This window comes from Polyodon spathula, chromosome 10 (assembly GCF_017654505.1).
Source record: "Polyodon spathula isolate WHYD16114869_AA chromosome 10, ASM1765450v1, whole genome shotgun sequence".
Lineage (NCBI taxonomy): Eukaryota > Metazoa > Chordata > Actinopteri > Acipenseriformes > Polyodontidae > Polyodon > Polyodon spathula.
In genome coordinates this window covers 39,807,150-39,827,191 of record NC_054543.1, presented here as the reverse complement: position 1 = coordinate 39,827,191, position 20,042 = coordinate 39,807,150, and the positions used below count along the sequence as shown (strand labels likewise).

General features: G+C 36.2%; 1 protein-coding gene across 1 annotated transcript in view; it reads right to left on the bottom strand.

The window, feature by feature from the left end:
* The window catches only part of LOC121322304 (kalirin-like), a 152,184-nt gene that overhangs the window by 88,065 nt on the left and 44,077 nt on the right, over nucleotides 1–20,042 (bottom strand). Inside the window, 2 exon segments of the mRNA XM_041262089.1 lie at nucleotides 2,201–2,315; nucleotides 3,357–3,431. Coding sequence (XP_041118023.1) covers nucleotides 2,201–2,315; nucleotides 3,357–3,431 — 190 coding nt within the window.

Genomic DNA, 20,042 nt, shown 5'->3' with positions numbered 1-20,042 from the left:
TGGAAGCGATTAGTAGTGTGATAGTGCAGGGGAATAAACATGTTTGTTGTTATTTAAGAAACATTTAAAAACATTAGCATCCTTATGGCAGATATTCCAGGCATCAGTAGCCCCATGAAAAAACAGGTCAAAGTGACCTTCATTCACTTGGATTACGTACTTGTCACAAATGTCCTTGTGAAGCTAAAATGTGGGTATTCATTAGCCCAGCCAATCACAGGCCAGAACAAACATTTACTGTGACCTAGATTTTAACACTGTTAAAAATATGTACAATTGGATCAGTGGTTTTCAAGCTAAAAATATAAGTGTGAAATACGTATGGATACACAGGAGCCTTCACTATATCCTGTTGCCAGGAATATTCACCCTTGAGTGGGATAACGACACAGAGATGCTGCTTAAGTTACAGTTAAAAAAAATTAGATGTTAAGTAGATGACACAGAGATCAGAAATAAGAAAAGCACACAAATTATAATATCAAACATTTGTCACCAGGGCTTTTCTGAGGAGGTAGATTTGATGTGATGCTATTTATTCTTAAGTTATTATAGCTTGAGGTATTTTTAGGATCCCACTGCTTACGAAGACCAAAGGATATATATATATATATATATTATATATATATATATATATATAATATATATATATATATATATAATTATTAAAACAAGGTTTCCTAATGAAAGGATTACTACACACAGAGTTAGACGTATGGATAGACGCAGTGCAAATAATTGCAGATGCAAAATTCAAATTGCATTGCAGCTTTGTAATTATTTTGTACTATATAAGCTTAAGAGCAATGCAAATTACTCAACACAAATAATGATCCGCAATTATGATAATGAGGGTGTCGATGAGCACACTGGTCTATATAGCAGACGCACTTGCAGCCTAGATGTACAGGGAGCAATAGGCGCTGTATGATAATTGTGGAACACAAAAATACAAATGTCAGAGTAAAGGCAGCAAAGTCATCTTGACGCAGAGAAAATAAACGTTTTCGAAGAAGGAGCTGAGAGTCCATACGTCTGAGGTCGCCTGAAAGGAACCAGTAGCTAAGAAGTGCAGAGAACACAGAGCTTTCACATGTGCAGGGATAGCAGTACCTAGATTGATGCTGGGACTAGCTCATCCCTCAATTCCACTATGAGGTCTAGGATGACCTGCAGAGTGAGACAATAACGCTGTAGCACTGCATGCTCCGGCATCCCAAACAAAGTGACCCTGGGACTGAATACGCAGGGTCTTCTTTGTATGCTTATATCTACACTATAGTACTTAAATTAATAATGATCATTTAATAACTTTTCACTACACCGTCATTGAAAGAGTTCAGAAATGCACATTTTGGAAGTACTTTATGGTGTAATGGGACACCGTGTAATATAAATGATTTATGATTTAACTGCCTCTGACAAAATGATCTACATCCATGTTGCAGAAGGTCTTTCTCGCTGAAATATTACAAATGTCTGTGGTTACTCTAAATGTTTGCAAGTGCTAAAAATGGATTTTAAAAGATAACTGCTAACAAAAGCTGTACATAAAAGGAAATTATAATGGCAAATAAAAAACATATATCATGCATGGAAAAAAGAAAACTGACCACTACACTCAGCAACATTTGTTCATTCTCAATGGCTCACTCCACCATCCTTTAGTCCCATCATTATGCAATAAGTAATGTTTATTTGAAAGTAATGCACAGCACTGTATCTATATATAATATTTAATAAGCATTGACACACATGATATTCTAGATTAGTTAGCACTATGGATTAACTTTTTTCACAATGCAATATAATGAATATTTACATACATGGAACTGTTTCAACAGTTTGTCGTGGCCACCTTAATATCTTCAAACTATCTCTGTGTTTACATGCACCCACTTCAGTTATTTTTACTCAGTATTCAAAACAAATACCTTCTTCCAAATAAACATTTGTGTGCTTCATAATGCATCCCCGCTGCTTTTTTTCAGTGAAAAACTTTTTATATAAATGTGGAATGCTAATGGAATATGACATTCAATTTGCCTGCCAACAGTTTATTTAGAATTTAGCATATATTTGGAATATGTTTTGTTGAACGTATAAAGGCGTGTCTGCTATAGAACTCTTCTTGAAACAACTTAAATGGATGTTTGAAAACTACTTCACTGCTAACAATATCATGATTGTTTGCTTTTACCTTGGCACACTTGCCAAATATGTTACCAGTCTTCTAAGCTCCTCCTGTTTTATTCTGTCATGGTTACTTCTTGCTGGGAAGGTCAGGATCGAGCCACCTCTTTTATCACGGCCTCCTGTAGTGGACATATGCAGAGGTTAAAAATGTGTTAAAGAAATAATAAGATCCTGTGCATCAAAGATTTTAGCAAAAACCTTTTCTAAATACGATGTTTCCAATGCAAGAGTTACAAGAGCTGCATGTGAACTATGGACCGCCTCTTGCGGTAAGTTAATTCTAAGGCTTTCCACACAAAAGGCAAAAAAAGGTACACAAACCAAACAATTAGGGGACAAGTCACTTAAAAAAAAAATCCCAAAAGAACAATCAAACTGCATTCACAATGAATACAATTCTTGCTGACACTTCTTGAGAACTCATCAGCTTTAAAATACCCAACATCAGTCATTATCTGTAAAATCCTTCTTCTTTGAACATGTTCCAGGCTAGTACACTGCATCGTATCAAAATATAACAATGAAACATAAATTGAATGGAATCTGACGTGATTTTATAGGAGTATTATTGTTTAAAACCAAGCCAAAGCACAACCGGAAAAATGAAACTGTCCTCCTTACACGCAGATCTGAAAATCTCTCTTAAGCCACTGCCAACATCAAACTGTGAAAGACTGTAAAGAGGTTAGCTGAGAATTCCAAATGTGTCTTCATAGGTCACAGTTCTCTTGAATCCTCTGAAGAGGTTGCGTTTCAACATCATTTTAAGAAAATATCATTATGAAGAAGAAATATGCCCTCCATTCAACTCACAATGACCTCCATGCACACATTCAGCCTAGAGAGCAGTGAATCAGTGAAGTCAGAGAACTGTTACTGCATGAAGCTCAGCTAAGGCTAATAATATATAAAGTAAATCTCAGTTGGGGCATGTGTGTTATATAATGCCTCATAGACTATGCATTTCAATTTACAGTCTATGTTTATATTTACTTTGTTTTTTCATTTATTTCCGAAGCATCCAAACACCACTACACTGTCCTGTCTTGAACTGCTACTCTGTGCCGTGTATGTTTCCAAAAGGATTCCACTGCAATGTCACTGCTGCTAAGCTATACAATCCTGTTAATGTGATGCATCACTTCATTTGGCTTACTTACCAGATACAAAGGCCACTTTTTCCTTTAGTACAGGTAAGACATCAGCTGCTTTAATCCCATCATTTCTGAAAGGCCCTGCAAGGAAACAGAGAAGTACAAATCAGCTTACATTTCAAGAACCATAGCAGAATGCAAATAACAAACTCAAACACACAAAGTGGGGTCTGTTCATTTGACCTAAACAGTGGCTAGTCTTAATATGACTGCCATTCAAATCAATAAAAAAAAAAGACGACTCCCTGAAGTTTTTAATGTGGTAACAGAAAAGATTACAATGAGCTCACTTGTACTGTTGCATTTATTAATTGTTACTGAAGAATCATTTTTGAATGATTCCAGTAGTACCATAATTTAAATATGTACAGTAAAACTGATTAAGTGGTATTCTTAATTAAATTGCTATTTTATATATTAACAATAGTAACAGCATGAAGGGTTTTCCCTCCTTTCTCACTAGAAACTAAAAAAAGGATTTACCGCTGCTCAGTTTATTTATTTATCTAGGCAAATCCCTCTGAGACAGACAATGTTCAGAGCTTAAATAACTCAGAATTTCATAACAGCATCAAGCCATCTAATGCTAGTTTCAAATGATACTGTCCTTTAAAGTGCACATAGATGATTCTAGGAGCATTTCAAAATTACTTTTGAGGAAGGACTCTGTTGCAGGGAAGGTAATACTCTTGTAAAGAGCGTGACACTATAAAAATACTTTGTAACAGTTGAAGTACCCGCAATTTGTGTTGCTGTTACTTTTTACAATTATTTATTAAAATCAAAATGTGTTTGAAAGACTACCCTGTTGCATATACTGGAAATGTACATACACTACAAATGAATATATTGTAATGTAGTCAAAAATCACACTAAGGTACATCAAATGGTAGTGTACACAATAGATTTATTACTGGCATATGTTTCTTTAAAAATAATATCTGGGTTTTCTAATGATCTGTTTAATTACCATCAGTTATATCCTGCTTCCTAAAAACGCAGTAAAACCCAGGGATAAATATGTTTATATGTGATATCTGATGCCTTAAACATTTCATAGGAATTAGCTTCCTCCGGGACCAGAAGTTCGGGGCAGAGGTCAGGAAAACTAGAGCATAAGGTTTGCCTGGAAACATCTACCCGACAGATGCCTGAAAATGTTTCAATAGAGAATGTGATGTATTCTATTTAAGTTACCAAGGCCAGCATAAATACTAAATATTGTATTGCACCCCAAGAGCCAGACTGACAAAACATAAGGTGCTTGCCTGCTATTGTATACTTCCATCTCTTGGTTTGTCAGCTCTGTGAAGACATTGCTTTATTTTTTTTTTTTTAATATAGATTTTGTATGGCACCAAAACCAATCAACAGACTTGCATCACTGAAAGGAAAACTTGTGTGCGCACCCATTTAAGTTTGGGCAATTGTGTATCTGACTTTTATGAAGATCTGTCAGCTTGTCAGCTTGTATCCAAACATCAAACTTCATTGTCGGCTGGGTCAAATGTTAATGTTAAATATTGTCTTCTGTAAGGACTGTCTTGGCAGCCGGCAAGTCAGCTGCACTGCCAAACAATAGGCTTGTTTGAACATATCAAATAAACTAAAAACAGCCTGTTTTAGCACTTCAGCGTACTGCAGTACCTAAACCGCTGGAGTCTTGCAGTGGAAGCAATAGTACATAAATTACTTTTTGGGCAAGGAATGAGGGAACACTGGCTAAAGAAAATGAAATAACCACACTTGCATTTTACCAATTATCATTCACATACTGCAGCAGTATGCTGGTACTTCCAAATAAAATGTTATTATCATTTAATTAACTAAAAAAGTATTTTCATAAAGCAGTGTACATTCCTCGCCCAATCTTTACTCTACGATGTTATTAGTTAATACAATCTGTAATCTATAGTCAATCGTCATTGTATATGTTCTCAAACCTTCCGACTCAGAATATGTAGTAATCAGTACATACTGTATGTGCAGTATGGTATATGCTGAAAATAGATTAGTTTTTATATATTTCCTGTAAATAAATTCACAACACTATTGAAACCATGGATGCAGTGGTCTATTGCCTACAGCAAAACCAGTTTAAATGAAGCCAATTCACCATGCCAAGCCATCTGTTTCAAACCCTTCAAGTCTCAAGGGGTTGGTCTCTTGTATGCCACATAAAAAACTCTTCATAACATTAGCTAATTGTAAGCTTTCAGGCATAGCTAAGCTGAAGTGGTGTCCCAAAGGTAAGCTAAAATATGGCTTTCTCTGTTTCCATTACAATATGAAACGTGTACTCAGGCCAGCCAAATCACGCTAAAGAACATGCATACAACTGCATTGCACAAACCACCCACTTACAATATCTGGTCAGGAAACAGTGTTAAGTCTATAATAGTCCAGCAGATATGTGAAACAATTGTGAACTTTTTGCTACAAGCTTTGAAGAATAATGTTTTTTTTACATACTAATAAGAAATTGATATGGAGGCATTTTGAAAAAAAAAAAAAACAACATATAGATAGTTTTTTTGGCAGCCACACGCGTTTGGTATACATATAGCCCATGAAGAAGTCAAACTATTCACCTTGGCACTTAAAATGATAAAACAGACCAACATAATGTTATATTTGCTCAAAGGGTCTATTTAAAGGTCATGCATTCTAATAAAATATGCGCCTTTAAACCATTTTTACAAAAATACATGTGTGTTTAATACACAAAGTGAAAAAGGATATTTTCAGAAATTATGTATTACGTGTATCTTTTCCTCTAAACATCTAAAGAGGTAAAGGAAGGTGCCCATCACCTATCATAAGTTTGCCAGACTTGCCATGCTGTCTTCTTCCCAATGCCATTAACCCAGTGAAACTCTGAAACATGGGTAGACATTTGGACCTATGGGGTCCAATTGCAGCAGCAATCTCATGGGCAGGAATGTAGTGGAAATTCTTTCCTGTTCCAAATGCCACTCAGACTTCATCAATATTTAGCAAGGTCACAGCAGCCACTGCTGATACAACTACATCCATGTCTACACTCCTCAAGAGGACTGACATACCCTTCTTTTGAGGCATCTGACATATGCAACATCATTCTTGTGTCTGCCTCTTCATGATCCCAAGATGAGAGTCCAGATGTGTCACAGGGTTGCTTGCACAGAATATTTTGGACATGTGTTGTGATGATTTGCTTGTCACTCTCAATTGTGACTCTAAAAAGTTGAAAAGTTCCACCTTGTTCTCATCAATTTGAAGAAAGTCTTTCCAGTTTGGTACAGATGTATTGTCTTCTTATTTCCTTTCCTCTTCTTTTTCAATCTCCTCTGTAATCATCCCAAACAAGGACTAAACATTTAGCAGCATACTCACGTAGCCTCTGAAGGTAGGGCAAGAACACATTCTGAACATATGCAGCACATTCTGAGCATGCTAACAATGGCTGCACCATCCAGAATTGTGATGTCACCAGTTGGCCTTCTGTCTGTAGGCATGGTAAGCTTCTAAACATTACAGCACACTTGAATTGGCACAAGGACGCACATTCCCTAGATGCGAAATTGAAGGTGGGCATGTCTGACATGCCATGTAAAGTCTGGAGAAAAGGTTGCAGTAGGCTTAGGCTTGCCACTTGCAAATTATATTTTGATGGTCTCTTCACCAGTGGTAGACATTAGGGGCAATTTGTTTCGCTTGATTGGATCAGACAGGGGTGTTGTGTGATGTACATGCCTCTCTTTGACAAAGCTTTGAGAAAGGTTAAGTACCGCATCTAACTCTTAGATCATTCTATCTACCTCTGGGCCATCTACAAAGTGTGGCTGGGTTTTTTGTCGGCCCAGCTGCTCCCCCACCTTAACAGAGGCATTGTTCTGTTCTTGAGTTTGATCTGTGGGGATCCTAGAATATTTCCAACTTCTTTTGTGAACAACAAAGTGTCCATTTTCAAACTCTGCTGCAATTTCTGGGTGTGTTTCAGGTAAAACGCTCAAATCTTGAATGTACATACAGCCATCTGGAATAATTTGGATGGTCAAAGGCAAAAAACCAAGGAGCCATTGCAGCTAGTGCCTGCACATACAGAGTGAATTTGCCTTCACATAGGGCCCTGACAAAGATCAGCAACAAAAGCTCCAAGTAAAATGTAATCCACCAGAAGTGAAAGGGAGGACTTGTATCAGCTGTTGTAGTGCACCAATCCTCAATTGAAAGGGGCTCTGTACTTTCTGGTACTAATGCAGTGAGATGTGTATATGCTTTGTGCATTAGGCTGTAGAGAGCACATACAGTAATTTGGTGTGCACGATGGGCCCTTGTAACATGACTAGCTTTGATGAATGAGTAGTTGTATCTGGTGATGCTGCTTTTGCTTCCACAAGTGACTCTTGTCCATCCACTGTCTTTCTGCCAATCTCCAAGAACTTTTAGGAAAGCTATCTCAATGTGCAGCCCCCCATCTGGATGACAAACTTCTGCTCACCATGAGTATCAGGCCTTTGCCATTGAATCTGCTTTGCAATTGCATACAAAGGTTGATCAACAGAGATCACTGGCACTTTTCTTTAATACATAAAACAAAAAGGATTCCAAGTAGGTCAAATATAACATCAATAATATTGTCCTACCTGAAACAACAACAATTTGGGGAGAATCAGATTTCTTTCCTGGTACATACAGTATGTGGAGCTCTGTGTGTTGGCTGTCCCTCTGGCTGTCTGTATGGCAAACTCAGACATTCCAGCCCCCTCCCCTTCCCTGTCTGGGGTGTGCCCCATGAGAATGGGTCCTCTGAAATACCAGAGACAGTTAATGGATTCCTAATGCCTGACTACTTGTACATGGCTAAATATGGTGTAGTTACCGAAGAAAAGATTTAAAAGTCGGTAACGCTTTATAAGGTGTTGTTTATTGATGTTTTATAAATATTTAATAGATGCCTAATAATGATGTTATAAAGTCCTAATAAAGCATTATAGATAGATTATTAAAATGTAGTAATAACATTTAGAAATGACTTGAGTACCACAAGTAAAATATCTGACTACATCTGATGGTGATCAACAACCATCAACAACCATCTTAGCATGCCATTCTTTTTCTACAAGTCTTAGGATTTGTATACATTCCTATAGACTTTAAAGCACCTTTTCTACTATTGGGGTAAGAAATGTGATGGTTTATAAATTATGGCATATGGGATAGTTGCATCAGGAATATTGGAAGAAAAAATCATATTACAGCTCTTGTTTTAAAAAAAAAAAAACAACTATAGAATACCATACCGTTTTCAGACAGAAAAATCTGCTTCCAAACACTGTCTACCCATAAAGTAATAAGACTAGACTTTAGTAGTCCACAGAGTACTGTAAATATTTGTGTTTCCTAAAAATCTTCCAAAAACTCACCACCTCTGGATATCATTTACATTCTGTGCATTCGCAAAACCTAAACTTCACGGAGCACCGGTCCAGCACTAGTGTTGAACTGCTTAGTTTTCTAGCCAGATAACATTGAGTCGAGGAGAAACAGTACCAGAAATATACTTTTACACTGTAACTAAAATGTTCTGTTTAGTTTAAAAAGGGAAAACAAATACATTCCATAACAATTACAGTCTTAATCACGCATACGGAACCGAAAACACTTATTTGAAAGATTTAGTTGAATGCTGAATATACTGTAATCACTTCTATAAGTCTGGTCTTTATTATAGTATGGCAACACTTCTTGCTTTCTAGTGCTTATCCTTCAAGATATAACAGTAACTGTAGCAATTGTAGAAATGGGTAAAGTACAGGGATTTCAAATGTTACAAAGGATACTTTAAATCTAATGATTGGATATTTTGTCTCACTTGCTTTTGTTTGTTTGCAGAAATCAAACACAACTGCAAAATATATTGTATATCTGCTTTCCGTTGAGTTGCTCATAAAGATGTTTCATATTCATTGTCTTATACAGTGTAATGTGTTCTCAAGTTCAGATCTATTGTAATGGCTACCATTCATTAGTAGATGCAATCTGTTTATTTTACAATCACTCATCTGACAGCTCGATATAAAGACCAGGACACATCTTCACTGCCATAGCCATGAACCAGGGGTTTTGAAGAAAGTTAGAGTGTACTCCCACATTATCTGAATGTTAGTAATACATTTAAAATGAGCAATAACTCACCCAAATGAGTCACAGTGTCTACAGATGTATCCACTGTTTATTATATGTAGAAAATACTTTAGACATTCAAGGAAAGCCTGATTACATCAACAAAGGCATGTTATGAGAGCTTGCTGGCATATAATGAGAAAAGAAAGAGCTTGTAATATTGTATAAAAGCTAATAATCCTAAAAGGCAGTTGCAAAGCCATTCAAAAATAAACAAGGACTGGATTTGGAGGGTGTCATATTTGTAAGGCTTATAAGTAAAAAAAGCAATTGATGGTTAAAATTGTATTCACGTACAAGATTGCAGATAATGTCTTTGTAGTAATAAAGAGGTGTGTGGCATTTGTGATAAGCTTTTAACAATAAGATCAAAAGCATTCACACAGTGATGCTAGAAACTATAACTCCATAGTTAGCTGTTTCTGTCCTGTCCTATAAAAATTAATAGATAGCTACAGTTAAAGTTATCGTGCCTGGCACTGTTTTTTGACGCATAGATGTTAAAAGGCACACAGTTGGTTAGAAAAGGCAGTCTCCCATTTAGCAGAGTCAAAGTTAGTTTCAGAAGTCATCTTGGACATCAATCAAGGATAATTGCTCAGAAACAATATATCTTAGTTGATGTTTATTTCATTTAATGAGGAGAAAAACGATCCAGGCTAAAGAAAAGAAAAAAAAGCGGTAGGTTGGTTTGAGTTGAAATTAGTGACGGCAGGTCTGGAGCTGTTATTCTAGACAGCGGAAAACCTACCATGTCATATTATACTTGTTTCTGGACATGCACTATTCAGCACGTAAAGAAATACAATAATCCATGAGGGGTTTTTGGTTTTTTGATTTGTAAGTTATAACATCTAAACCTTATGCTTTAAATGTAGGTTTACAGCAGCTGTAAACATATTTTAACAAAAACTATGATTAAAAAATGCAATACAGGTATACAATGCAGGTGCTTTTTGTTATTTGGAATTTTCTAAAAGTTGTTAAAAGGACAGCATCACCAAAAATTTAACATAATCTTATAGAAGGCAGGTGGTGTTAAAATTAGAATTAATGGTTTACTACCCCACTAATACTCCAGTTTAAGAAGAAAATTGATATTGCATAGAAATTATTGATTTAACTTTTTAACTTGAATCTGGTTCTGCATTTATTTTCTATTATTTTTAATATAAAATCTTATCAAAGTTAATATAACACACCACATCACGATTAACTAGGTACTTCTTAAACTGTATAAATAAATATTGAAATAACAAGTTTAAACGATGACATGGTAAACTGAAGCAAATCATACGCTATATCTTATGGATCAAGTTATCACTAACAAATTCATTACATACTCCAGCATGAAGATAACACTCCTCTTTGGCACAGTGAGAAAATGTATTTCACTGCATCTACCCAACAGCAACATTCATTTAACTGGGAATATGTTCTTGCACTTATGGTTCAAGCTTATCGGTGGGATCTGAAAAAGGTGTGTGTGTGTCATAACCCATATTCCCTAGAAGAAATTCTATGTAGAAGATCATTTCTTTTGAGGATTTATAAAACCTAATGCGCATAGCCACAAAACCATGAATAGTAAGACACTGTAAGCCATAAGATTGCATTGCATTTTTCAAATGAAGATGATAAGTGGTATTCTTTTCAAAATACCATTTAAATGATCAATATTATGCAACCATTTTAGGTGGTGCAACTGTGTGCATTCACTGCAGTAGCTTCCTGTGCCTTTCATCTCTGAAGTTTGTAATCCAATTCTGCTCATAATTATGTTGTTCTCAATCTAACCCTCACTGGGCGTTAGTCGATAATACAAAGCTATCACCATCACAACTGTCTGCTTGTGACACAAAATTAATGTCAGGGGAAGTTCAGGTCAGGACTGAGATGCACTCATAGGTCATCTTTATGGCCAGTGTAACGCTACTTTTGCCAGAAACACCAATATTTGAAAGAAAAAAATATAATAAAAAGTCAATGTCAAAGTAACATTTGCCAATGAAATGACTTCCCCTTGCCATGTAAGGCAGAATGTAATAAACCACTGTATCTGCAGCCATGATCACACAAAGGAAACCAGCTGATGCAGTTACACAATACAAGTAATCAGCCTAGACACATCCTGGTACTTACTTACAATGGAGTGAGTAGTCATAATGAGATTTTAGGGCACCATAGGTGTGCAAGCAGCTACATGAGCAGGGATAACCAATAAGAACATCTAGGAGGGTAACCCGTAGCAACACATCCTTTACAAACCTTCTATTTTTTTTTTCTCCTCTGATAAAATCAATGTTGTTTGTGGACTTTTTTTTTTTTTTTAAGATACTGCATGGGTTTATAAAGACAACCCCTTTAGCTAAACTAAATATACCATAATGTATGGGGGGGGGGAATGGTTCCCATCCGTTTCTCACTGCACAGTACAAAGAACACTGTGTTATCTTGTACACACCAAGCCAGGACTCAAAGCAGTGAAAACCTCATACCAAATGATTCTTCATAAATCAAGAGACAAAATGACTGCATTTTTCTTGCTCTGCTGAAGTACAGTCCAAGCTTCCCATCTCCCTAATGACTCTTCAGTAAAAACATGTGCATACAGTATGCTGGATCAGTGCTGACATATGTGTTTTAATTAACACTACTACTACTACTACTACTACTACTACTACTACTACTATAAATATGTAGTTTAAAGCAGCCCTAGCAAAACCTACATCTTAAATGTAGATGCAGTAATGTTAAATCTACATTGTACACCACCTGTACAGAAGGACCACTTTGAAAGGATGTCTATTACTTTCAATCATCTTTACTGTATGCTGGGACCACCTTTTTATAAAGACGACTCTTTGATGGTCCACTGAGCAACCTTTAATAGTAGGGATTGACTTTACAAGCACATGTGTGATTTTTAAAGAGTGTGGAGTCCACATGTTTTGGAATAGTACACTGTTCATTAGTTTAATTCTGTCATTCTGGGTATTCAAAACATTGCAGATTCAATCAAAAAGGGCCAGCATGTTTTTTAGAATAAACCAAAGAACAACGAATTAAGCATTTCAGCAGATTTATCTGGATAAAAAAAGAAAGATGTCATAAATGGTGGCTTTGCCTTGTCTTTCGATCAAACTAGCCGTTACGTGGTGTTCCCATGGGTATTCTGTGCCCCTGCAATGCATGCTGAGGCAAATGTCTTCCATGCTATTTTTTGTACAACCTGCCATGGCTCCAGGCAGCCATATAGAATATACTATACCAGCCTGCTCCTGCTTGAATTCAATTCAGAGACGTGTGAAAGCATTGAAGCATTGCCAATATGGATGCTGCAGGATTTTTTTTTTTTTTTTTTTTTTATTAATTGTATACATTACAAATATATCTGTTATAGAGGAATCATGTTTAAGTCATATAAACCCTTTTTTATCTTCTCATTCTCAAATATTCTGCCTAAATATTCTGCCTACTGTAATTCTACTAAATGAAGCATACTGACCAGCTACAGCTAAAAGACAGCAGAAAAAAACATAGAGGTCACTGGAAGCAGCAGCCATATAAAAAAGCACACAATGGCACAGATGAGAAAATGGTGCAAGCAGCCATTCAGGCCTACGTTATTAGAACCAGTAACCCAGTTGTCCTATGGACAGATACAGAGATATTTAGCAAATTGGTGTTTTGTATTTATTTTAGGAAAAATGAAGAAACTGGCAGGGAGAACACAGCTAAAATTAGCATTTAATGAATGGTTTGCTTCAGAGATAACACAGAGTTTAAAAAGGCATTAGAGTATGATTTTAATAGGCGTTATCAACTTTGTAAAACCAGGTCAAAGACTTAAATATGTCCAAACCTATACCGCTAACAAATTAATCTGCTAACTGAAGATCTAGCACTATAATGATCGAGTCCTCGTGCTGTAACAACAGAAGTAAGTTTTTAACCAAAAGCAGTCAGGCTATTAAGCTTAGCAAAAGCCAAGACATAACGTAAATAGACGCTGCATATAAAAACTAGACATATCAACAAGGGACCATTGTTGGCCTCCAGCACTGCACTGCCTCAGTATAAGTTTGGAGAGTGCTTGTTTTTCTACTGTAAACTTACAACTGCACCAGTTATCTAAAGAACAGTTTTTATTCCTTTGCTATTTGCCCATTTTTCAAATACTCTTTTAAAATACCAAAACCACATTATTTCAGTTTCAGTACAGATCATTTTTTAGGTATAACATCTCCAAATTATATTTGACGCTAAAAAATAGGTTCATGATTGTAATGCTTAACCTGTGAGCAATTAAACACATTTTACTTGATGAGCTTTTCCAGTTTTATGAGGTTTCTGCCTCTATTTCATTTTGTCTTTAGAACTGATACAACGCAGGGTCATGCTCTTAAAAAGAAAGGCTGCTTCCAGTTGCCTAACACCAGGAGTCATATCAGAAACAGTGTTTGCTGGCTGCTTGGTGGAGCAATCAGTTGTAACTGTGAGCTGATTTATCGGTTGTCAAAAGTGGTTATTATAGATTGTTACATGGAGCATGAAAAGATGGTCATCAAAGGGTGATTGCTAAAACTACATCAATATTTGAAAAAAAGGGAATATTTTAGGTGGTAAAGAACATATCTGTATCTCTTCATCACATAGTCCCTGAGGTACTGGTGCTGGGAAATCTACCATTAATTAGCCTTGAAATACTGTTTTGATCAACAGAGATGACCTTGAGAAAAACAGGATAGCTGTTTCATTCCTGCAGTTCCGGACATTTTTCACAAGATTGAGTAGGAAATGCTGATGTTTTAGACTCAGCATCCTAATTACACTGCTTGTTGTGCTTTCTGCTGTATTAACAATGACATACATCATAACAAAAACATAACATTTTAGTTTACTGTATTATTAATAAGACCAAAGAGTGTATAATCTAGAGAATAATCAGTTTTCAATGTTCTTTGCAAAAATCCCCTTTTATTTGCCATGAAAACAATTTTGCAAGTTGTTCCAAGTATCAGGTGCCTTTTAACAAAGATACTGTAGCACACTAATAATCAAACGCTCAATCGCATCTTCTGATAAATATGATTTTTTTTTAATTATTTTTTTACATAATATCTTTAAAAACAAATTTTATACCACAAGAGGACATACTGAGCTTGGTTCACAAATTTTAACCTATGTGAGTTATTAAAGAATGTCCAAAAAATAAAATTGCATTAGTTAAAAAAAAATATATTTGATATTTATGAAACTGATCTAGACTGTACGTACCATCAATATATAGGCTAACCAAGTAAAATATTTATTTGACAACAATAAGCACATTAACATTATTGCCTATACTGATACAAGTTCGATGTCCAATGCTACAGCAGGCGGCTGAAAACAGAACTGTTTTTGGTTTCTTCTCACTGTTTTGTAAAAAAACAAGACATAACAAAACAAGTAAATGTTTATTGTCAAAACTTCTTGGATCACTTCCACATATTTGTTTTCTTATCCAATTACTTCCCAATCCAGATACCAGTAACCACCTAACAATCATTGTAACTACAACAGCAGGACCAACTCATCAAAGCACATCTGTATTTTATTAGAATATAAAGTCATTCGTCAGCAAGTAACTTTGTTTTCTTCACCATCTACAGCGGTGCAACAATCAGGGTCCCCCTGAAACATAACTACATGGTTTATTTAATGTCAATTAGCTCGGTCAGTTAAACCTGAAAATTGTTTCACAAACACTTTTAAGAGCAATAACAACAGCAACTAAAATTACTAATCGGTACACTTTGTGTAAATTATCCATGCATTGTTTGCACTGTTTGGCCTGTAAATATGTAAGACATTGTTGAAAAAGTTTGCTAGCAATGCAGAATTGATTAAAATCTGTTTTTATTCAAACAGATAAATAAGCAAACATTGTACACTAAGATATTTTAAATAATTTGCAGTTTTATAAAACCATAACAATTTCCATTTATCCTGAACCATTTGTCTATGCTAATGTAATACAGGTTGCCATTTGATTTTATTGTACTTTCACACCTGCTCTTATCTGTATTATGATACTCTGTAATTTGATATTTTATAATGTGATAACTTGTAATGTGATATTTTATAATACGATACTTTGTAACAATTGTAAGATGCCTTAGATAACAGGCAGAAAGAAACAGCTCAGGACCTGTGGTATAATGTGCCTTGCTTTTCAGTGTTAACATTATTTTCACTGGGATTCACAAGTATCCAGTCAGATACATTCAATTCAAAGCAATAACCAAATCAGTTAATGTGAATTGAAGCAGCTAGCAAATGTGAAATGAAGTAAAGCGTTTATAAATGTATGCATTAGCATTAAACTACATTTTCACTTCATGATTTTTGAGGTGCATGTAATGCATTCATGTATGGCTGGATGCTCTCATGTTCCTCAGCACTCCAGTGGGAAAACTGATTAGATTAACAGATAGGAAACAAAGTTAACCTGCAGTCCTTCTAGTGTGATGTATACAATACTGCATCTGTGCAGAGGCACTGCAGCGTGGCCTCAGCCTTTCGCAACCAACAGGCATCTCATACATACAGACATCACACAACATTCAGAAATGGGTTGCTCCTCAGATTTTTTGGAAAGCCGGCACTGTCAATCTAAAAAAAATGTTTTCACAAGCTCCTTTCACTTTTTTTTTTCACGGCAGTTTATCCTGAAAAGCACAACTCTTTAAATCCTCTTACTGAAGGCATTTCTTAGTAGCGCAGTCTAACTCATATTACTATGGAATGGAAGGGTAATACAAACACACATACAAAGAATAACTGCATGTTTAACTTAATACAGCCACACAAGAGTCTGTAAGTGATTTTGAAGTCTGTAAGTAATTTATCGTGATTTTTGAAATGTAAAAATCAAACTAAGCAAAGGGATACCACATGTTTTCTACCTATCACCAGAGTCAAAGGGGAAAAAGAAGAATTACCTTCTCAATGTATTCCCAGATGTGTCGCCAGACATGCAAATTAGTGTGGCTCATTACCTGAGAGAGACCTTTTGCTACTTTTTTTTTTTTTTTAATTTGGAATCGCCAATTATTTTTCTTATTTTCTCCTCAATTTGGTAAGCCAAATTGTTTATTTCAACCCGGCTCACTGCTGCCACCCCTGCTCTGCCTTGGAAGGAACAAAGATGGACACACACGTCCTCCGAAACGTGTGTCACTAGCCATCTGTTTCTTTTTCAGGACACCCCCCTCACCCCCCACCCCCCCACCCGGCCCGACAGGGCTCGAGCAATTGTGTGACGCCCCCTGCAAACTCCTGTCCGCGTTCGGCAGTGGAATAGCACACTGGAAGTGCCACTCAGGAGTCCTACAGTAACGACTTGTGTTCTGAAGTGATGTCATCCTGAACAAAGGATTTGCATTCCAAGATATCACTCACTCTATGAATTATAATGTCTTGCCAGCACCATCAGTGTCAGAGTTGCTACAGCAACCATCCTAATAAAATTCTGTAAACAATTATTGCCATGTTCTATCAGACTGATTCATTGGTAAATGTGCTGTACTTAACAGTAATCATTGTTGTATTCATATTTAAAAAAAAAAAAAAACATTAAAAATAACACCAAAAAATTCAAATAATTTTATACATCAACTTCTAAATCTACATTCCTGAACTACCTAATATTAGACCTGTAGCAACAAAAGTGGTATACTGAGAATGTCCTTGGCTCCTAGTAATGTCAATCTGTTGTTTGGACAACTGGCCACTGGCCATATTTTGAACACCCCAAAATATAAAAAAGATCTTTAAAAAATACAAACACAAACACAAGATCGTTCAATTAGTAAATTTCTAAATAAATGCATGGAAGTCAGTAATGTTAGCAGGGAATTTGAGCTACTGAATAACTTAACTATTCCCTCCTTACTCTATCCAGGTCCTTAAATTGGATTTGTCATTTCTCTGGACCACAAGAGTCCACACCACTTCCTGAAAGAATTCACTCAAGAGTGACTAATCCCCTTAACTGGCTCCCAAGTGGTGCATCCAGTAAAGGCGCTCCGTGTGGAGTGCAGGATGCGCTCTATAGCCTGGAGGTCACCAGCTCGAGTCCAGGTTATTCCACTGCCGACCAGGACGGCACACAATTGGCCGAGCGTTGCCCAGGGGGCTTTGGTCAGCCAGGGTGTCCTCGGCTCACGGTGCACTAGCGACCCTTGTAGTCTGACTGGGTATCTACAGGTTTGCCTATAAGCTGCCCAGAGCTGCATTGTCCTCTGACTAGAGAAAAACAGCAACAGATTTTTTTCCCCAGAGAAAGAAAGGATGCTTAGTATATCAGCTATGTCAAGGATTAATGTCTTATTAAATCTGTTATTACAGCATTGGAGAACATTACAGTAATAATGAAGTAATTTAGCATTACAAGGGTTTCACCTGATGAAGTCACACATTTACCTATAAGATTGTGCTGTACTCTGTTCAGCAGAGCTATCTGCACACTTACATAACACTTTAGAAGGCAAGTTTTACAAATATGATTCTACTAACCTTGTGCAAAGAAAAAAAAGAAATACTAAAAATGTTAATCCCTATCTTTTATAATTGGGTTTCCATAGTTTATGGTAAGGATGCCAGGCTACCTACACAAACATGAAACTCCCAAAGGGAACTGGAAAAAGAAGCAGAGCCAAGAAAAAGTAAAAGTTGTCTCCAGTCATGACATGCTATCCTCAACATCCTCCTCCATTAAAAAGGGAAACACAGCAAGGCCCATCAAATATTCTGTAAGAATTATAGCCTTGAAAACATATTACCTCTCCTGGCTCCAGCAGAAAAATCCATAATTTAGGAAGCAGCTAGTATTGTATAAAGTGAGGCAGTCTTTAAGTAGAAAATAATGCTGTGGATACTTTACTACCATTAAGATATCAGTAACTTGTCACTACTGGAGGATATTTAACACATCAAATTCATTCATAACTTATGGGGGGATAAAGTGGAACATTTAATTGAATACCTTATGTTAATAAGAAAAGACTCCCTAACTTTACACTGTAGGCTAACGGTTATCTTCAACACATTCATAAGACAGCCGTTAAATATGCTGTGTCATTTTAGTTAATTAACAGCAATAAAGAGCTTTCTCTAAAGCAAAATTGAATACATAAAGATTTAAAATGCCAACACTGTTATTTACCACCCCACCCAACAAAAATAAATGAATCCCCAGACTCCTGACAGTCACAAGCAATCTATTAATTTCTGCTTTGTTTCTTTATTTCTTCCCGGGGACAGGCACCAACTGCTTGTTTCTTTGTCAAATCTTGTCAGCAAAGTTTCTGTTAAACACAAAAAAATCACAAGGCATAACAATTACATTTATGACTCAAGACATTTGCTCCTTAATTACTTCACACAGTTACCAAGTTCAGGTAGCTGAGGGCTTTGGATACTACAGGGTTTGCCACAGCAAATGGCACGTCAAAAAATGACTCTTAGTCGACAGATTACATTTTAACACATTCAGTCTACATACTGAGGTTTTTCGCAAAGACGTTGAAGCAATGACTTACACAACAACATAACAGTTATATTATCATAGCTGTTGAAGGGTGCCGTCCAATGTACTGTAAACCAGTCATCCAGAGTAGATTGCATCTATGAAGGAGTCTGGCAAGGAAAGGCAACTTCTAAACTCATCCATAGTGAGGTACCAGAGTAATGTAGTCCATGTTGATTTGTACCAAGAGGTGTCATCTTGAAGTGCTGCTGGGTGAAAATTAGTTTAAGACAGGTGAGCGGGAAGCTGTTATTTCTTAGCTCTAGTTTTCCTTGCAGTTCAACAGAAATTAACTCTGAGGATCCTAATACAGTCCACTGAGATTTTGTGACCAAGTCTCACATTCAGTTTAGAATTTAAATCATCAATATGGCAGGGTAAAGCCATAGAAGAACACCTGGCTTCAATCCACCATGTACAGTTGAACATATGTTGTGTCAATGCAACAAACACACAGCAACAGACATCCTTGTTGTTTTGAATTGCAACACATCGATAAAGCATGTAATTTAAAAAAAAAAAATAGACTAGATAGGTTAATGACTATTTCCAGTCATGCCCTTTCTCCATATAATAAATCATATTAATTATCTGACTGGCAACAATCAAGTTCTGTTTCTGGTTATATATCATACCTCGGCAAGTGCTCTGACATTATACTCTGAAGGATTGCAAGCGATTCTAAATCATACACTGGTCACTAGCTTGACTCTGATGGTCGATGTTTTTGCACAGGCAAAATGTGTATATCCAATGGGGTTTCTTCAGAAAAAAAGTGTGTAGACTGACTGACAATTTTAAAACGTACAGTTGATTATTTTCAACAACTGTTTAACCTATAGGCGAATAGCCTCATAATTCTCTGTACAGAGTTTCACATAAGATTACACCCAGCTATATATATATATATATATATATATATATATATATATATATATATATATATA